General features: G+C 28.5%; 1 protein-coding gene across 2 annotated transcripts; it reads right to left on the reverse strand.

The window, feature by feature from the left end:
• Window positions 1-469: 469 nt before the first annotated feature.
• Window positions 470-9904, reverse strand: LOC105457406 (purine nucleoside phosphorylase-like). Of its 2 annotated transcripts, none has more exons than XM_011702054.1 (6): window positions 9657-9904; window positions 5713-5807; window positions 4147-4355; window positions 3870-4045; window positions 2811-3001; window positions 470-1788 (listed from the first exon to the last, which is right to left on the reverse strand). In XM_011702054.1, exons 1-6 carry the CDS (start codon window positions 9761-9763, stop codon window positions 1562-1564), a joined length of 1005 nt encoding a protein of 334 aa, XP_011700356.1. In that variant the 5' UTR covers window positions 9764-9904; the 3' UTR covers window positions 470-1561. The 2 variants fall into 2 exon arrangements, with proteins under 2 accessions (XP_011700356.1, XP_011700358.1); XM_011702056.1 differs by having other exon boundaries at window positions 4147-4325; window positions 9657-9903.
• Window positions 9905-16350: the final 6446 nt, after the last annotated feature.

The following is a 16350-nucleotide window of genomic DNA, read 5'->3' on the forward strand; positions in this document are numbered from 1 at the left end:
TGTGTGTGTGTGTGTGTGTGTGTGTGTGTGTGTGTGTGTATATATATATTTTTTTTTTGCTATACCCAGGCAGAACAGATTGGTCCATAGACGTCAATTCGACGTTTATAAATCGATTCGATGTCGATTCGATATAATGGGAAAAAGTGAATTCGGTGTGATGATAAAGTACTTTTTGCATGAAAACTATTAAGATAACTAACCACTTCATTAATTGTTGATTGAGAAATATAATTGTTGATCTAATATTTGTAGTTGTTTTTTAATTTACACAGAATTCACTTTTTTCATTGTAACAAAAAAAATCACAAACTTATTCGCTTTTGAACGCTGTTAAAAAATTACTATTTGACAGATCTACATAAAATTTTATAACAAAGAATGCCAAACTACATTTTAAATAAAAAAAATGGATTATTGAATTCCTTAATTATTATGATACATGATATTTCAGTGAAAGTTATCAAAGTAAGAAGGCATTTTTGTAACTTTTATTCTATAGTAAGATATGCAATTTTGATCCCTTGAATTTAAATTTACATAAATTATTTACACATATTATAGTGCATTACATTAATTACTTTATATAATTTTATTTACATTGATACTTGCGAACTTTTAATTACTTGTTATACTTACAAATCTTTTAATTACTTATATATCTTACTTCTTTTCATTTATCTTTTCGTAACTTACATACAAACACGTAAATTTACAAGAAATTTGTTTAACTACTTAGTATTTTTTGTTTTACTATTTCTTTAAAAATAATAATTCTAGAATAATACTAAAAAAATCAATTGTCATTTAACAATATAAAAATTTCCAAGACTACGATATGTATATCGTAGCGAAAAAATGCTTCTGGCAATCGTTCCATCACCGCGCAATTTTTCTGCTTAACAAATCATAATTTAATTTGGTATTCCTGTGCCGTATGGTCTTTGAGATTTATCGGAGCCGAATGACGATGCATTAGCGATAGAAGAGTACGGAAACGAGATGAGGGTAACAAAACGAGGGCGGAAAATCGAGAGGAAGCGCTGACTAACCCTCCGTCTTTAAGTCCTCCTTCTCCGCTCTTCTTCCTTCCTCTCCTTCCTCATTTCCTTCTCCAACAAGGCTCCTCAAGACGCGATAACGAATCAATTGAGATCTGAATCGAGCCCAAATTCAGATAAGTAGAACTTAGACGCCAACTAAATAAGTAAGAAACTACAATGGGGGTAACGAGGATTCGAGGATTAACCTATCAATCAATCTACGCGTTAAGTATCTCCACACTTATGATTACTAATATTAGTACAGTTTTGCTAAGAAAGGATTAATAAAAAAATAATTCAAGAACAATCTTACACTAAACAAGCGATATTAAAATTGAAACATTATTTTGTGCTATCAATAACTTTTCAACTTTTAATTAATTAAAATTCGTAAAATGAAACTTTTTAGGACTTTGTTTAGATATATGCATTGCAAACTGAAACGAATAATTCAACAATTTAAGAAATCCCCTATAACGAAGTGAATTATTTTAATTATATAAAAAGTTTCAAACGAATTATTTTGTCGTCTGCAGTTGCAAGATATCCCTGAGACGTATCACAATTCTAGATACGAATTCTTGCAGAATCGGCTGTCGTGCCTTGCCGACGTCCATTACTTCCTCATGGTTCGCCTCGCCATGATCTTCGTAATCAATGACGCACTGGTTAGTAATTAAACTGAACGCAAACACGGTGAGATCGCAATGCCGGGCAGTGATCACCTCATGAACTGTAGACATGCCTAAAAATGATTTCATTCATTCAAACTACAATTCATAATACAATACAAGGAAAAATAAATTAAAGTTTGAAGAAAGTGAAGGAATTAACGATTCTAAATAGGACAGAATGCGACTATTTCATTAATGAATAGTATGAATTAATAAATTAATAATAGTTACTATTTTGTTTTACAATGAAATTCTTATATAAATTATTTCTTTAATTATTAATAATTATACGTCTTTTAAAGCAATTAAAAATACAAACAGTTTTATAAAAAGATTAATTTCATCATTACAGAGGTCATTCTGTTGTCTCATTCATTTTATAGATTTAATTGCCTCACATGACGTAATTCAGATAAATGTAATTGCAAAACACGCATTATATCTATCATAAGTTGTTTTGTAAAAACCAAAAAATTTAATTGCTTATCTATGAATCAGCACATATGTGATACTTTGTAACTTCAATACTGAATGTCTCCAATAGGGTTTGTACTATATTGATGTTTATTAATAATTATATAGTGCCTCATATTTGATAACGTTGAACAACCAAATTAATGTAATTCCGTATTTTTCGAATACAGATTTTTTTTGTACACATTTTAAAACTTCTTAGTAAAATACAATAAAAAAAGAGGTCTTTCACTTGTTGCCGTTACGATTTGATAATAAAAGTTACTATAAATACGATAACGATACAATAAAAAAAAAGGTTTTCCACAATAACAAACTTTGCAATACAAATTGTTACAATTGTACATAGTTCCAATAAAAATAATACGCAGAAAAGTTAAATGTTTTGAGAATGTTAAAAGCGTTTTTTAATAAATTGCTTATTTGTCATGTAAAATATGCACAAACAAAATTATTAGCTCATCAAATATGTATAAATAATGCTGTAATTATTTCTTTCTATAACTATTAATTTTGGAAAATATAAAGATTAAAAATAAGAGATTTCAGTAATGATGAATGTTATAAACAAGTAATGCAAGCTTGGCTCAATTATGTAATTGAAAAATTAATGACATACCAACTGCGTCGACGCCAACCATTCGTAACATTTTCAACTCTGCCACTGTCTCGAAATTAGGTCCACCCAAACACGTGTAAACTCCCTTGTGTACGATATCGCCAATGCCCATCTCTTCGGCTACCTGTCTACCGATTTCCATTAGCGTAGCGTTGTAGGCTTTATTCATGGGTGGAAATCGAGGGCCAAATCTGAGAAATAAAGGAACAAATATATTAAGAACAGAAGAATTCCACAATAATATGTAATGAATAATAATCGGATGATAAAATTATAATTTTTATACTCCAAATAAATTTTTCAGATTTATGTTTTATTTAATTTCCTATTTTTCTTGAAAAAGAAGAAATAATATATTTCTTCGATTCGTTGTAGATAAAAATAAATTTAATTAAAATACTGTAGAAATTCACATTATTAACAAATTTAACCGTTTAACCGTTGAATTAAACGTTTTCTTTATGATTTCTGTGTGATAAAAACATAAAGACTCTTGTCTAGAAACAACTCAAAGAAGAGACAATGGAAAAAATATTTGTTAAAAGCAATTTGTTGAAAGAATAGATATGTTAGAATTGATGTATATCCTTGAATATCGGATTGATAAATTATTTACACCGATTGATGTATTTGCTCTGTAAAACCTTGTACGCTCTACCTTATCACCTCTTATCTCCATCTCTTCTCCAACTAATTTCACTTTTCTCTCTACTTTCTACATTGTTCCATTGTGTGTGTGTGTGTGTGTGTGTATAAAAAAACTTCATAAACGTAAAAAAAAGAAATACAATGGACCACAGATACTTCACAAATCAAACTAACAAAGTAATTAATCCCGCGCAAGCGTGTCTTCGAACAATTTCTTAATCATTTCTTTTTGTTGCTAATTGTATTCGTTTTCGTTTCCAAATCGAATTAACTTATTTTTTCGTCACAGTCGATTATAAAGACGATCATTTTATCAAAAATTTTTTCAACAATCTTCTATAATTTAACTATATACTTATGTTTTATATATTGGTAAAGAAATGCTACTCGTACACAGAGTACGAATCTCACCTGTCATCATTTGGTCCTTGAAGCGGGTTGTTGCCAGCAAAACCCATCATATTCACATGATCCTTCACTATCATCATATCGCCTACTTTGTAGGTGGGATTTAATCCACCGGCCGCGTTCGTAGCAATTAAATGTGTCACACCTACCAGCTTCATCACTCTCACTGGCATGGCACACTATAACAAATTATAGATAGTCATTGTCTCAACCAATAAAATATTTTATATTATATTTATTTTACCCAAAATGAAATTGTTATTATTGAAGCCAGTCATACCTTCCAGAGTGGATAGCCTTCATAATAATGAAATCTGCCTTGCATGCACATGACTGGTACACCTTGAAGATAACCAAACACCATCTGACCGGTATGGCCTTTTACCGTAGACACCGGAAAATGTGGGATTTCTTCATAGGGAAAGCATTGCTTGTCCACAAGGGATTCCGCGATCGAACCTGGACACAACTCGTTTTGCTCATTTGATCCTGTTTAGGAATAAACAAAGCTGTGATAGGCTAGACCATCACCGGAAATCCCGCAGAACCGTTTAGCATCGTTTGAAGCAATATACACAGTATACACACACTCACATAAACGTTGTTAAACCCATCTTAATTATGTATCCTCAATCACATCTTTTCAGAAAGTACCTTTTAGTGTAGAAGAATTACTCTGTTAGACGCTAAATGTCTAAATCAGAAAAATTTTGGAAAAATTATTTATATTCCTTTCAAAGTATTCAAAATTAAGTGAATAGAATAAACGATAAATGACATTATTAAATTCTGATATTGAATTTTAAAGAACTTGTGTAATATGTCTCGTCAATTAATTCTTTCCTGATAATCCTTAAGAATAATCTTTAAGAAAAGATAAGTTAATTTCTTTCCTTAAAGCTCCTGAAAACTTTCAAATAATGTATAATAACTTTATTTTAACACGCGCATGCAATACACAGTTTGCACTGGCAAATATGTTTATTTGTGCTTTGATTTAGCTCTTTCTTAACATAATTAAAATTATATATTACATAAAGTTACGTCACGGTTTAAATAGAATTAGAATTAGAATCAGCTGTAATTTAGCGTGTTTAAGGCAATTAAGGATATTTAAGCATGAAATCAGGATACGAAACTTGTATACATATAAGCGTGAAATTAGAATTAGGCGGACATTACTAATTTTGCTCTAGTAATAATGTTTATCAAATATTATACAAATAGCAGCTCGTAGAAATGTATATAGGTAGGCTACATTTCAAAATCGTTTCATTATAATTTTATATTCTTTTCAATTACAATCTGTGTATATATATATATATATATATATATATATATATATAAAAAGCTGGAGCAAATCTTACAATTAGATAAATTAGCTTTATAAGCATATGTTTATATTAAAGAAAAAAAATATCTATTTAGAGTATTGTGTCAGCCTTGTAGTTTTTAAATAAAAATTTTTCAATAACGTCAAATATTAATTTCTTTATCAAAGCTATTTCATTCAAAATAACGATGTTAAAGTATTTTTATATGTCAATAACGCATTATTAAAGCGCCAAGTGGACATACCAATTAGACTTAAAACAAATGCCTAAATGTAAGATCCATAAACTTTCGAATATTCATCATTTATCAATTCACAAAGGGCGTTATTGTTACATAATTATTAAGTATGCAGTCATTTGTTTTGGAATAATAATGGATTAATTGTATTATATTACTGCACACTAATATCGGCAATGAATGAAATATTATATTATTTTATAGTCTAATTATAAACGAATCGTGTACATATGTAAAGTACCAGAAAAGATATACAATGTAAAATATCACTAACCCATTCCCGAACCGCATATAATCCCTATTTTCGGTCTAATCTTGATGCGATCCAATAAATACTGTGCTGATTCTTGCAACGTTTCGAAGGTATACCTGAAAGACATAATAATATGTATTTTGTATTTATTAATTGTAATAAATATAAACATGTTGAATTGTTCAAAATTGAGTCAGTATCCGTGTTGAATACTTATGTATGGCCTTTATTACTACTGTACACCTATATTATTATTATTCCTATACAATCAATAAAGATAGAAATGTAAATACTTGCAGAAATGTAGGTATGTACATCTCATAGTTTTGTTAACTTTCCAATATTCAGTTTTTTTAACTTTTGATCTTTTATCTTATTATAAATCGCGACCAAAGCTACTGTGTATATGGACAAGTTGTAAGGTAATAGGATTGCGAAGGAACTGTAACTCTCAACAGACCCGCAATCGAACATACATGGCGCGGGGTGCCAGTCGCCTTCTCTCTGTACCGCGGATATCACAGAGACATATTAAAGCGTACTCAACAGATTGGTACTGATTAAGCGGCCGTCGTCGTACCCGTTGCTTTAGCTTACACGATCGCGCAGCTATATTAAACGTACGTCCCATCATAATTGCATGTAATTGCGTACCTAGGCTTTGCGGTAATGACAACTATGGAGACTAGCCACCGCGCACCGCCATGTATAATTCGTACACGATACAAGTAGTTTCAAAAGTTGGATATTGCAAGTACGATTACTTTATATGATAAGTTTAGTAATTTTATCATAATTATAATACTATTATATAATACAAAGTAAAAATACACGAACTGTGCGTCATTTCCTCTTGGTTTATATATCCTGCCGCCACCTATCCAGGCATTTTCATACGCACACATATTTTTCGAATATATTTACAATTATATTAAATTACATCATCATAATAATGTAAATATATTATTATTATATAATGAAACAATGGATCTAAATTTTTTATTGAGTTACGCAAGATTTGTAATAAACATTTTATTATCATCAATTTTCACACAAGTTTTAATTCCAAAATAAGTTATTTTAAATACATACCTCGCAGAAATTAATTAAACTTGAAAATTCTTATACGGAAACGTCATTATTGTATTAAGTTATAAACAATTAAACTGCACACATTCGCATGAATATCGAATAAAATTAGTGCACTCAGGGCCATAATTACGCATACACGTTTGCGTATACTGTTACATTCACTCTATTAATTTTCATAGATTAACTGATATTGATTATTATCGCACGACTGATCTTGTTTTTCAACTTGTTACGTAAATACTGCGCAGATTATAACAATTATTTAAAATTAAAATGAGATTTAAATTTTTAATTTGTATTCATACATCTTAATTATTCCTTATAAAAAAGTTTCAAACAGGAACCTGATTTTACTTCCGGGTGTATAATTCCAGATAGAATATATGAAATATGCAAAAGGGAAATATTCGTACGAGATAAAGATAAATAGATAGAACGTGTATTGCCATTTCTCTTTTCAAATCAATCAATATTAAACTTATTGTTAACTCACTCAAATAAAATTATTCGGTAGGTGATTAAGCTTTGATACTTGCTCTAAATTGTCAAAGTTATGGAAAAGTAGAGCATAATAAATGCAAATATTCTTAACTTGATTTCTTTTTAAAAATGAACACCTATTTTAATTCTTTTTTTTCTCAAAGCTTCAACATAAGTCTCAAATTGTTTGTACGAATTCTTAAATTAATCAGCTTCCAGAATTGTTAGATTCTTTAAAGTTTTAATTTTTCTAATCTAAAATTTTTGGATTCTTTGAACATTTTCTCAGACATTTGAATAGTTGAACGCTTAAGGGGCTGCGCGGAATAAAAAGAATAAGAAACAAGGAATAAGAATTTCAACCTATAAGCAGAAACCATTGCATGTATTCTTACAATACACGATTTCTGATAAGTTGAAATTCTTCTTATTCTCTGTTCTCTATTTTCTATTCCTTTTATTCTTTGCAGCCCTTGAGACGTTGCCTTTGTACTTTAAATGTTAAACATTTTCTACTGTGATGTGTGTCATTGTGTAAAATTACGGACATCAAAATGGCCAAATGGCCGCAAGTTTGAATTACTACATACGGCTGTTATGCGCGCGCTCGTTCACTTCAATTCACGGAAATTTTGCATGTGCATTTGCGCGCGTGTGTGCGCATACACGATAGATGAGGCTGCGTGAATCTGGCATATACAGTGTAACTAAAATATCGAAAGAGAAAAAAACATTGACCAAAATATGTTTATTATACATATATCTGCAAGCACGTTACATTTATTTACGCTATATATGAGTATTGGATGTCAATACTTAATAAAAAAATTTGATTTTTAAAAATTAAAAAGCGTCTATACCTCTTTGTGTCTCTCTATTTTTAAGCCTAACATTACCTATAAGGCAAGACGCTGTATTCTATTTCACTTTTTGTTGCTGCTTCTTTTTATTTTACCAATCTTTTATTTGTAATATTATTATTAACACGTTCACTGTCATCAGTGTCAGATATCAGTGTGATTTACTTAGAATTTGCCTCTTTAATGCATTCTATGTGTGCAAACGTACACTACATTGAATAAAATTTAAACGTGTAAAAATGGTGATTTATAGCGGAAATTTTTCTAATCTCACCATAGCAAACAGCTGTTAATTTATCACCGTCAACAGAAAAAAATTGTTGAACTAATGTGTCATTCGCGATCAATAGGTATAGAAGTCATTCAAGGTAAAATGGATCGATTATCTATATCTAATTTTCTCCTTGAATAAGCTAAGGTATACGAGAAAACATTATGACGAATTGAAAGAACAACTTTTTTTATTCAACAATATACAATACATTCTATTTTATTAATCAGTATTAAAATCTTTAAAAATCTTTTATTAGATCTCGAAATATCTATCTCATTACAGATTGAGGCGTTCGAGTGTCGATCAGCAGAATAATATGCATATTATATGTATATATATTGTATGTATATATATGTATATATATATATATATATATATATATATATGCATGCAAGCATAAAACTCTCTTACATAATTTTCAATAATTCTGTAATTCTTTTGTTTTTCAAAGCAACGTTTTATATTTTTTACTTTATAATAATTATAAACGTTCTCTAATATTAAACTAACGTTGTTTAATCTACAGCTACAAGATTTCAAAATGCAGACTTACAACTTTTTCCTGAGCACCACGTATATATTCGCAAACGCGTTTCGCATACGCATATGCAGTATTCCGATGCATGATTTGTAATACCCCTGAAGCCTATGTTACGCATTTAGCTTAAATCCGCTACTATTTGAGCTTGCCGGTAGTTTAGCAGGTAACCGCATCGTTTTGTACCAGTTTCAGAGCGAAATTACATCGAATTATAGTGAGCGCGCGCGGAGCGCGCCCGGAATACTTTGTTCATTCGATTTGCGCCATATTTGTGAGAAGTAGAATTAACTCAACTAATTTCGTAATATTGATAATCGTTAGTAGCCAGCAATAGCAAATATTATTTGTACATACGTTTTAACTTATATATTCTTTTATATTCTACATATGTATATCGTACAATCTGCTACCTTACGTCAAATTGATGCAAAAAAATTTTTAATAAAATTTCTAAAGTGTAATTTAACTCTATAATTAATTTCAAGTGGACTTAATAAGATTTTAATTTGCAAAATAGTTATAAATTTAAAGATATTCATGATTCATATTCATGATTATAAAAATTGAAAAGGTATGACTTTCAATATAAAACTTGTACAAAATATCCCTTATTACTATTCTTGTTTTTAATTTTTTTTTAAATTTTGTATTTTAATGTCTTTGACATTATATTAGAAATGTTATAAGAAATAATTTATATAAATAATAGGATACTTACGTATGACGCCCATGCTTCACATTTGTTTGCAGCACATCGTCGTTGTTAGTCACTCGTTTGGCAGCTGGGAGGCTATCGTGACCATTGGCGGTTTCCGGAAACGGCATTTTCAATCGAATAATAGCGATTGGAATAAGGATCACTTACAATCGAACAATGACAATTGATAAAAATAAAGAAACTAATCGATTCGCGTATAGTATGTCGCGCGCTCACGACAAGTGACTGGCGTGACTTTCGTGAGTCTATTTTATAGAGGAGTTCAAGCGCGAGTCAAAAAAAATGTGAACGAGAATAAGTTTACCAATGGTCTTGGACACGCATAAGCGCGTCGACCAATCAGCGAACGTACAAGTTGTGGGGTATGGGAATAGAAGTAGGGAGGAGACGTATACGCTGATAACCCGTTACAGAGCAAGTGGTCCAATTATTGTTATTTGTTTCGACAACGACGTTGACGTCGGCGAAGCGCGAAATCTAGCGCGACGCAACGTCGGAATAATATTCCAGTTGACGAACAAACTGATTAAGTTTATCTCGATGAATATAGAAACGCGCGCTCGGGATATTATAAAAGTACTCTGTTGAGAAGAAATTAAAACACATTTAAAGAAAAATATAGACAAGAACATCTATATACATCTTATAAAATATTTATCTATCTAAAAATATCAATCTATGGAGTTATAATATCTAGTTTAAATATAATATCATAGTAGGTACTAGTAGGATCGAGTTTAGGTAATTACAGATTTTAGACAATTTAATTTATTATCTTCAGTATTAAAAATAGCAAATAATTAATTAATTTTTTTTATTGGATAAAAATATAGTACTAACAGATGATTTAACTCAAAAATAAATGCAGCGATTTATAATAAATATTTTTAATTCAATATATTAGGTATATACAATTTTAAATTTATTTCTAAATTAACACATTTCTTTCGATTTCTTTCTCTTTATTTTGTTTCTTCTTTTACTTTCTATATTGTAAAAGATTTTATAAAGACCTTTCTTTATCGAGAATAATCCAAAGCAAATAGAATAAATAATAAAACATGATTCAAACTGGTACTTTTCTTTCGATTGTCGAGCATACGACAATCTTTACTGATTCTCGCTAGAGAATATCGAGTATCAATAAAAAAAAAAAACACAAATAAAGTATGTGACATTCTCGTGCAGAGATAAGTACAGCTGCTGCATACTTTCAAATAAGACACAACGACATGCTTGCCAAAGATATGTAGACATCTATTTAAAGCTATAGTAAATTTATGGTAGATTAAATCAAATTAAATTAAATTTTTCCCTGTTCATATTATTAATTAACTATTTTAAATATTATTATATTTTAAATATTAACTATTTTAATTATTTATTAACTATTTTAAATCCTAAGTCTATATTTTTATTAGAGAAAAGGTTTAATTTTCTTTATATAACTGTAAACAATCTTAAATTTTTTTATTAAAAATTTTCAAAATTTTTGACAGGAAATTTTGAGATTTTCTTACTGTGTGTGTGTGTAAATATTTTTCTTATTACATTATTACTATTCCAGAATGTCTTCCTGTATAAATCAGTCCTATTAAGATATTGAACGTAAGAGTGGAAATTTAACATATAATTGGAGCACAAAATCGAACGTTAAGCGCAGCTGTATTGTATAGATAAGATAAGAAATCTCATGACGAAGTAAATGTAAAATTAGGATGTCTTCGATAACATCTCTTTTTCTAACGTCATTCTTTTTCCGATTATTTTAAATGTCCGATATATTATAACATTTTTACATACTTATAGTATGTTTTGTTTATTTACAAAAATATATAAATTAAACTATAAATAATAAAACATGTACATACTATTAGAGAGAAAGAGAGAGAGAGTGGTTTCAGAGTGATTTAAAATATTGCAACTATAATGATATTATTAATTAAAGTTTCAAGACAATTTTAGAGGAGGTTCACTTAAAAAGTTAAACAGATAAGAAAATTTTATTTTTCGTTTACTTTAAGTGACTCTTACTTTTTAACAAGTTTGTTTTTGCCAATCATAATTGATAAGATATTAAATATAAAAAAATTAAACTATTATGATAAATAACTTATTCTTATTAAAGAGTTTTCTAAGAAAAAAAATAAACTGTGCTATTGCAATTGTAATAATCAGAGAAATCCATTAAACAAGAAAAACAGAAAATCTTTTTTCAATATTTGTTTTGTTTAAAAACAATTAGAATTTGTTAAAAATCTCTGAAGTTGTATCATTAAAAAGATTAATTATAAAAACAAATATGAATAATCTAGTTCTACTGTCAACAATCTGCGTGCATATTTACACGTGGCTCACAATCATTCATGTGATATTTTCTTATATGTATGTTTCCAATCTATCTCTTCATTCATAAAAATAATACTTGATGTATTATATATATTTACATATAAAATTATACTTTAGTTTAATTACATTTTAGTTTCATTAATAAATTTATCACAAAATATAAACAAAAAATCAATAAATGTTTAAGAAAAGCGTAATTTAAAAATCTGATAGAAATAGACTTTCAACTAAATTAAAATATTATTTCTAACATATTAATGAAATAAATCTAGAATATTAGTATAAATTTATCTTATAATTATTTATGGTAAATATAAAATTTAACGTAAATCAATCTTTGAGCAAAACGATAACAAATTAATCATTGATAAAAATTCAACAGCAGTAACATATATAGAATTAATTATCCATAATACATATTTGAAATTATCGAGAAAATTAATTTCTTTTATAACCTATCCTAATATATATTATGAAGATAGTATTTGTAATTTTCTAATGATATTAAATAATTCAAGTAGTAAAAAATTCAAATTTAAAATACTAAAATTTTCTTAATCTAAAGATATAAGATATATTCATTTGGACAATTGAAATTCGATTTAGTTAAAATAATGGAATAAAATTGGGCTATCTAACAAGAAAATAAATACAAACTAATTATGTTTAGTTTACGGTCTTTATTGCTTTTATCTAAATTTTCTTTGACTATCTAAATGATTTAAAAGATTGAATCTTTAAGCATTGCAAATTATTTAATTAAATCGTTATGTATTTCATTGCTTGGTAAACGAGTTATATCCACATTCGAACTTGACGTTTTTGTCTCTACGTATATAGTCGTCTCGTACCTAATAGATTAAATTTGAATTTAATTTATAGTTAAGAGCAATATGTAAAATTGTACCGCGCGTATTTAAGAAAATATACGAATAGCACTTACGTTTCGATTAATTAAAAAAACATTAATTCTTTAAATCTTTAATTATCTTTAATTTATCTTTAATTTTTCCAATAAGCAATGGGGTATACCTAGTTAGGAGGCCGAAAGAAGACAACTTTTTGTGAATTTTTTTCGAAAAAGTGTATGCATATTTTTGTATCAAAGTTTTTATATTCGAAAGAGCCTATTTTTAACAAAGTTTTCATTTTTTTTTTTATGCAAAGATATTAATAAATAAATAAATAGGTTGTTTAATAGCTAATGTCCGAGGAGCCGAGCTTTTCGAAAACGAGATTTGCGGTGATCTGCACTAATACTGTTTTGAACCAAGTTATCAAAAATGCAAAAATTCAAAAAATTTAATTAATATATGAATTTATCTAGTCTAATCGATCGATATTCCGAAAAATTGAATTGCGATAAAATGGCGGCTGTTTAAAGTTTAAGTTCAATTTTCTTTCAAAACAAACGGACATTTTTCGTCCATAAAAGTACGCATTGAAAAAAAATTTTAATTAAAGACTAGATTTACATGTTTAAAAGAAACATGTAAAATTTCAAATTGATCGGTGCAGTGATTTTTTAGATATTGTGGTTACCGATTTTGAAAACATATAGTTTTGAGAGAAAAACGCGTTTAAAGTTTCAAGTGCAATTTATACTAAACTTCAATCTACGCAGAATTATCTATAATTCCAAGGCTATATAATACATGCACTCTTTGGTAAAGTTGCTGCTTCTAAAACATCAATTTGTTGTTCCCGACGATATGTATTCTTGAGTTTTTTGCAGATGCATTAAAACTATATCTTCACCGTTTCACTTCGACGAACGTATACTCAAGATCGTGTATCTCCATGAAAATACAGCGGATCAATTTAATATTTTGAGGGAATATTTCTAACATTATATACTTTAAGAAAATGTGATTTTGGAAAAATCGATTTTTTCAAAATTTCTAACTAAGTATACTCCCTTCAATCAAATCAAGTTTCAAATTATTTATTGCGCATTGAAAAATATTTTATTATTACTTAACATTTTTAACGAGTAAATATGATTTATATCTTAAAAAATATAATTAAACTAGCTATTAATTTCCAATATTATTAAAACTATTAAAAGGAAACGTACGCTTGGCTAGAGCAAGTCTGTTCAATCATTATATCGTTCAATAAAGTCGCGTCTGCATACGCGCGCTATCAATCACATACCTATCTTCTTGTTACAAAAGATGTGGTCCTTCTTCTCCAAAACCAGCGATATACTACATTACTAAAAATAAATTAACTTGCATTAGATCAATTGTGTAGCATTTGACAATTGCAAAGCATCAATTAGTATCAGTTTCAACAACGCCAGTATGTACATGGTTGCAATGCGCTCCTAAATTTATTACAGCTCGTGATAAGTTATTGGGGGTCAGCAGATAAGGCGGAACCCCAACGAATCTGCGTGGATCGCATTCGGGTCGGGATTGATGGTCTTGCTTTTGCTTTCGATATTTCGTAACGACGTCTATATTACGCTTATCTATACTGACTGCGATAGAATGCGACAATAATCATTTGGAATTGACTTTTTAATTATAAAACAACAAGTTTTGAAAACCTTGGTAAATTTATAACACTACATACTTACACACATAGTTTTCTAAATAGTCAATAATATCGCGCGTGACGCAAAAGGCGATCAAAGAATATTTTACCCGATCGTTACCAGTATTATAGTTACTGAACCGTACGCGTATATAATTGTATGACATCAGCTATTGACTCTTGAACGACAATTGGTCGATATGATACAGTCGAGAATTGATCGATAGTTAGAACTTTATTAAATAAGCAGATTGTCGAATGCACTGGATGTTTCATGCTAAATGGAATATTTTAGCAATATACTTATTGTTAGTTATCAGAATTCTGGCAACATCATTTAATTATCAAAGATTTATTTTGACTAACTTATATATAACTTATATGTATGTATATTACGACACAAACAGATTCATGTGTTTTTAAAGATTTACATTTCTCAGTGTGTAATGGGAAAATATACCTATATACTTTTCGTTTTGCAAAAGAGAAAAAAATTTGAAAACTTTTTTTCAAATTTGATTAATTAAGTATTTAAATTTAAAAAAAAATATATATATATAATACAAGTTTGACGACAATGCAAAAATCACACATTCGTCGTATTGTACATACATTCGTGATTTAAATAACATGTACATAAAATGATATTAACTGCTTACGAATCAACATTGTAACTTGCACTGAACAAAGATGATATACGTTAACTTATTGTTAGTGCAAGAGCACTATATACATATATACATATATATATATATATATGTATAATATGTGCTGTACATTATGCAACAAGTAGGAACATTCGCGGCAGCCTATTTATACCCTTCAGACTAATTAAATGCAGATAATAGTCATCGATAATAGTCATATATCTACAATTGTTTCTTCTTTTTTTAAATTACTTTTCCACTTTTCACATTAATTGTTTGTTCCAAACATATGGTTTAATTCATTCAAATTTAACCAACTATTGCAGATCTTGATTCTAATTGTAAGAAGTTTATTAGTATTTTTGTCTTTCGCTTGACTTCAATGGCAAAACCTTTATTCACAAAATGTGTGCAATTATAGTATAAACAGAATAAACATTAATCATGTATTTTGCAATTTTAACAACACGTCGTATTTCTCCGCTGTTTCCACTCTCTAATATTTTAAATTAAAAGTTACTTCTCTCTCTCTCTCTCTCTCAAAGTTAAGATATTATATATATGTATTTCCTGTAAATTAAACTTCGCATATTATCTTACTCCAAGATAACACTTGTAATGTCAATTTAATCAACAGATCAAATACGATATATATCTCGTTTGGATGATTAATTCGATTATCGAGTCACAAAAGATATTATTAAAATGCAATGATATGAAAATGTGAGCTACAATTTAAAAATAACTATATATATGATAATTAGTCAAGTGTGCAGTGTGATTATGAAAGAATTTAGCTTACCTATGTAGTACACGAGTGCGCTAAAATCTAAAATGAGTGCAAATTTTGTGTATTTTTTATTTATTGGAAAATAAAATCTTTCTATACTGGAATAAAAAAAATATTAATTTGTAATAAATCAAATGTATAATGCCTCAAATGAACATTTTATTTATTACGCAAAAATTAATTAATGCGAAATTATATAGATTTAACTGCACGACAAGTAGAATTTATTATGTGTTCAGCTCCCATTTCATAAAAAGAAGGAGTATATTTTGAGGCCCAGATAGCAAAAATATTCAAAATACATTATAGCGATATTCTAAAGATATTACATATTCCAAATATATTTTTAGAATATTCCTACATCGGA

Source organism: Wasmannia auropunctata, unplaced genomic scaffold (genome assembly GCF_000956235.1).
Source record: "Wasmannia auropunctata unplaced genomic scaffold, wasmannia.A_1.0 LD335244.1, whole genome shotgun sequence".
NCBI lineage: Eukaryota > Metazoa > Arthropoda > Insecta > Hymenoptera > Formicidae > Wasmannia > Wasmannia auropunctata.

Excerpts from the sequence above, each read along its gene's own strand:
- LOC105457406 (XM_011702054.1), bottom strand. The coding sequence starts at position 9,763 with ATGCCGTTTCCGGAAACCGCCAATGGTCACGATAGCCTCCCAGCTGCC. Across the intron at positions 3,002-3,869 it reads CAAGGACCAAATGATGACAG|ATTTGGCCCTCGATTTCCAC; the intron begins GTGAGATTCGTA and ends TTTATTTCTCAG. Across the intron at positions 1,789-2,810 it reads GGTTGGCGTCGACGCAGTTG|GCATGTCTACAGTTCATGAG; the intron begins GTATGTCATTAA and ends AATCATTTTTAG.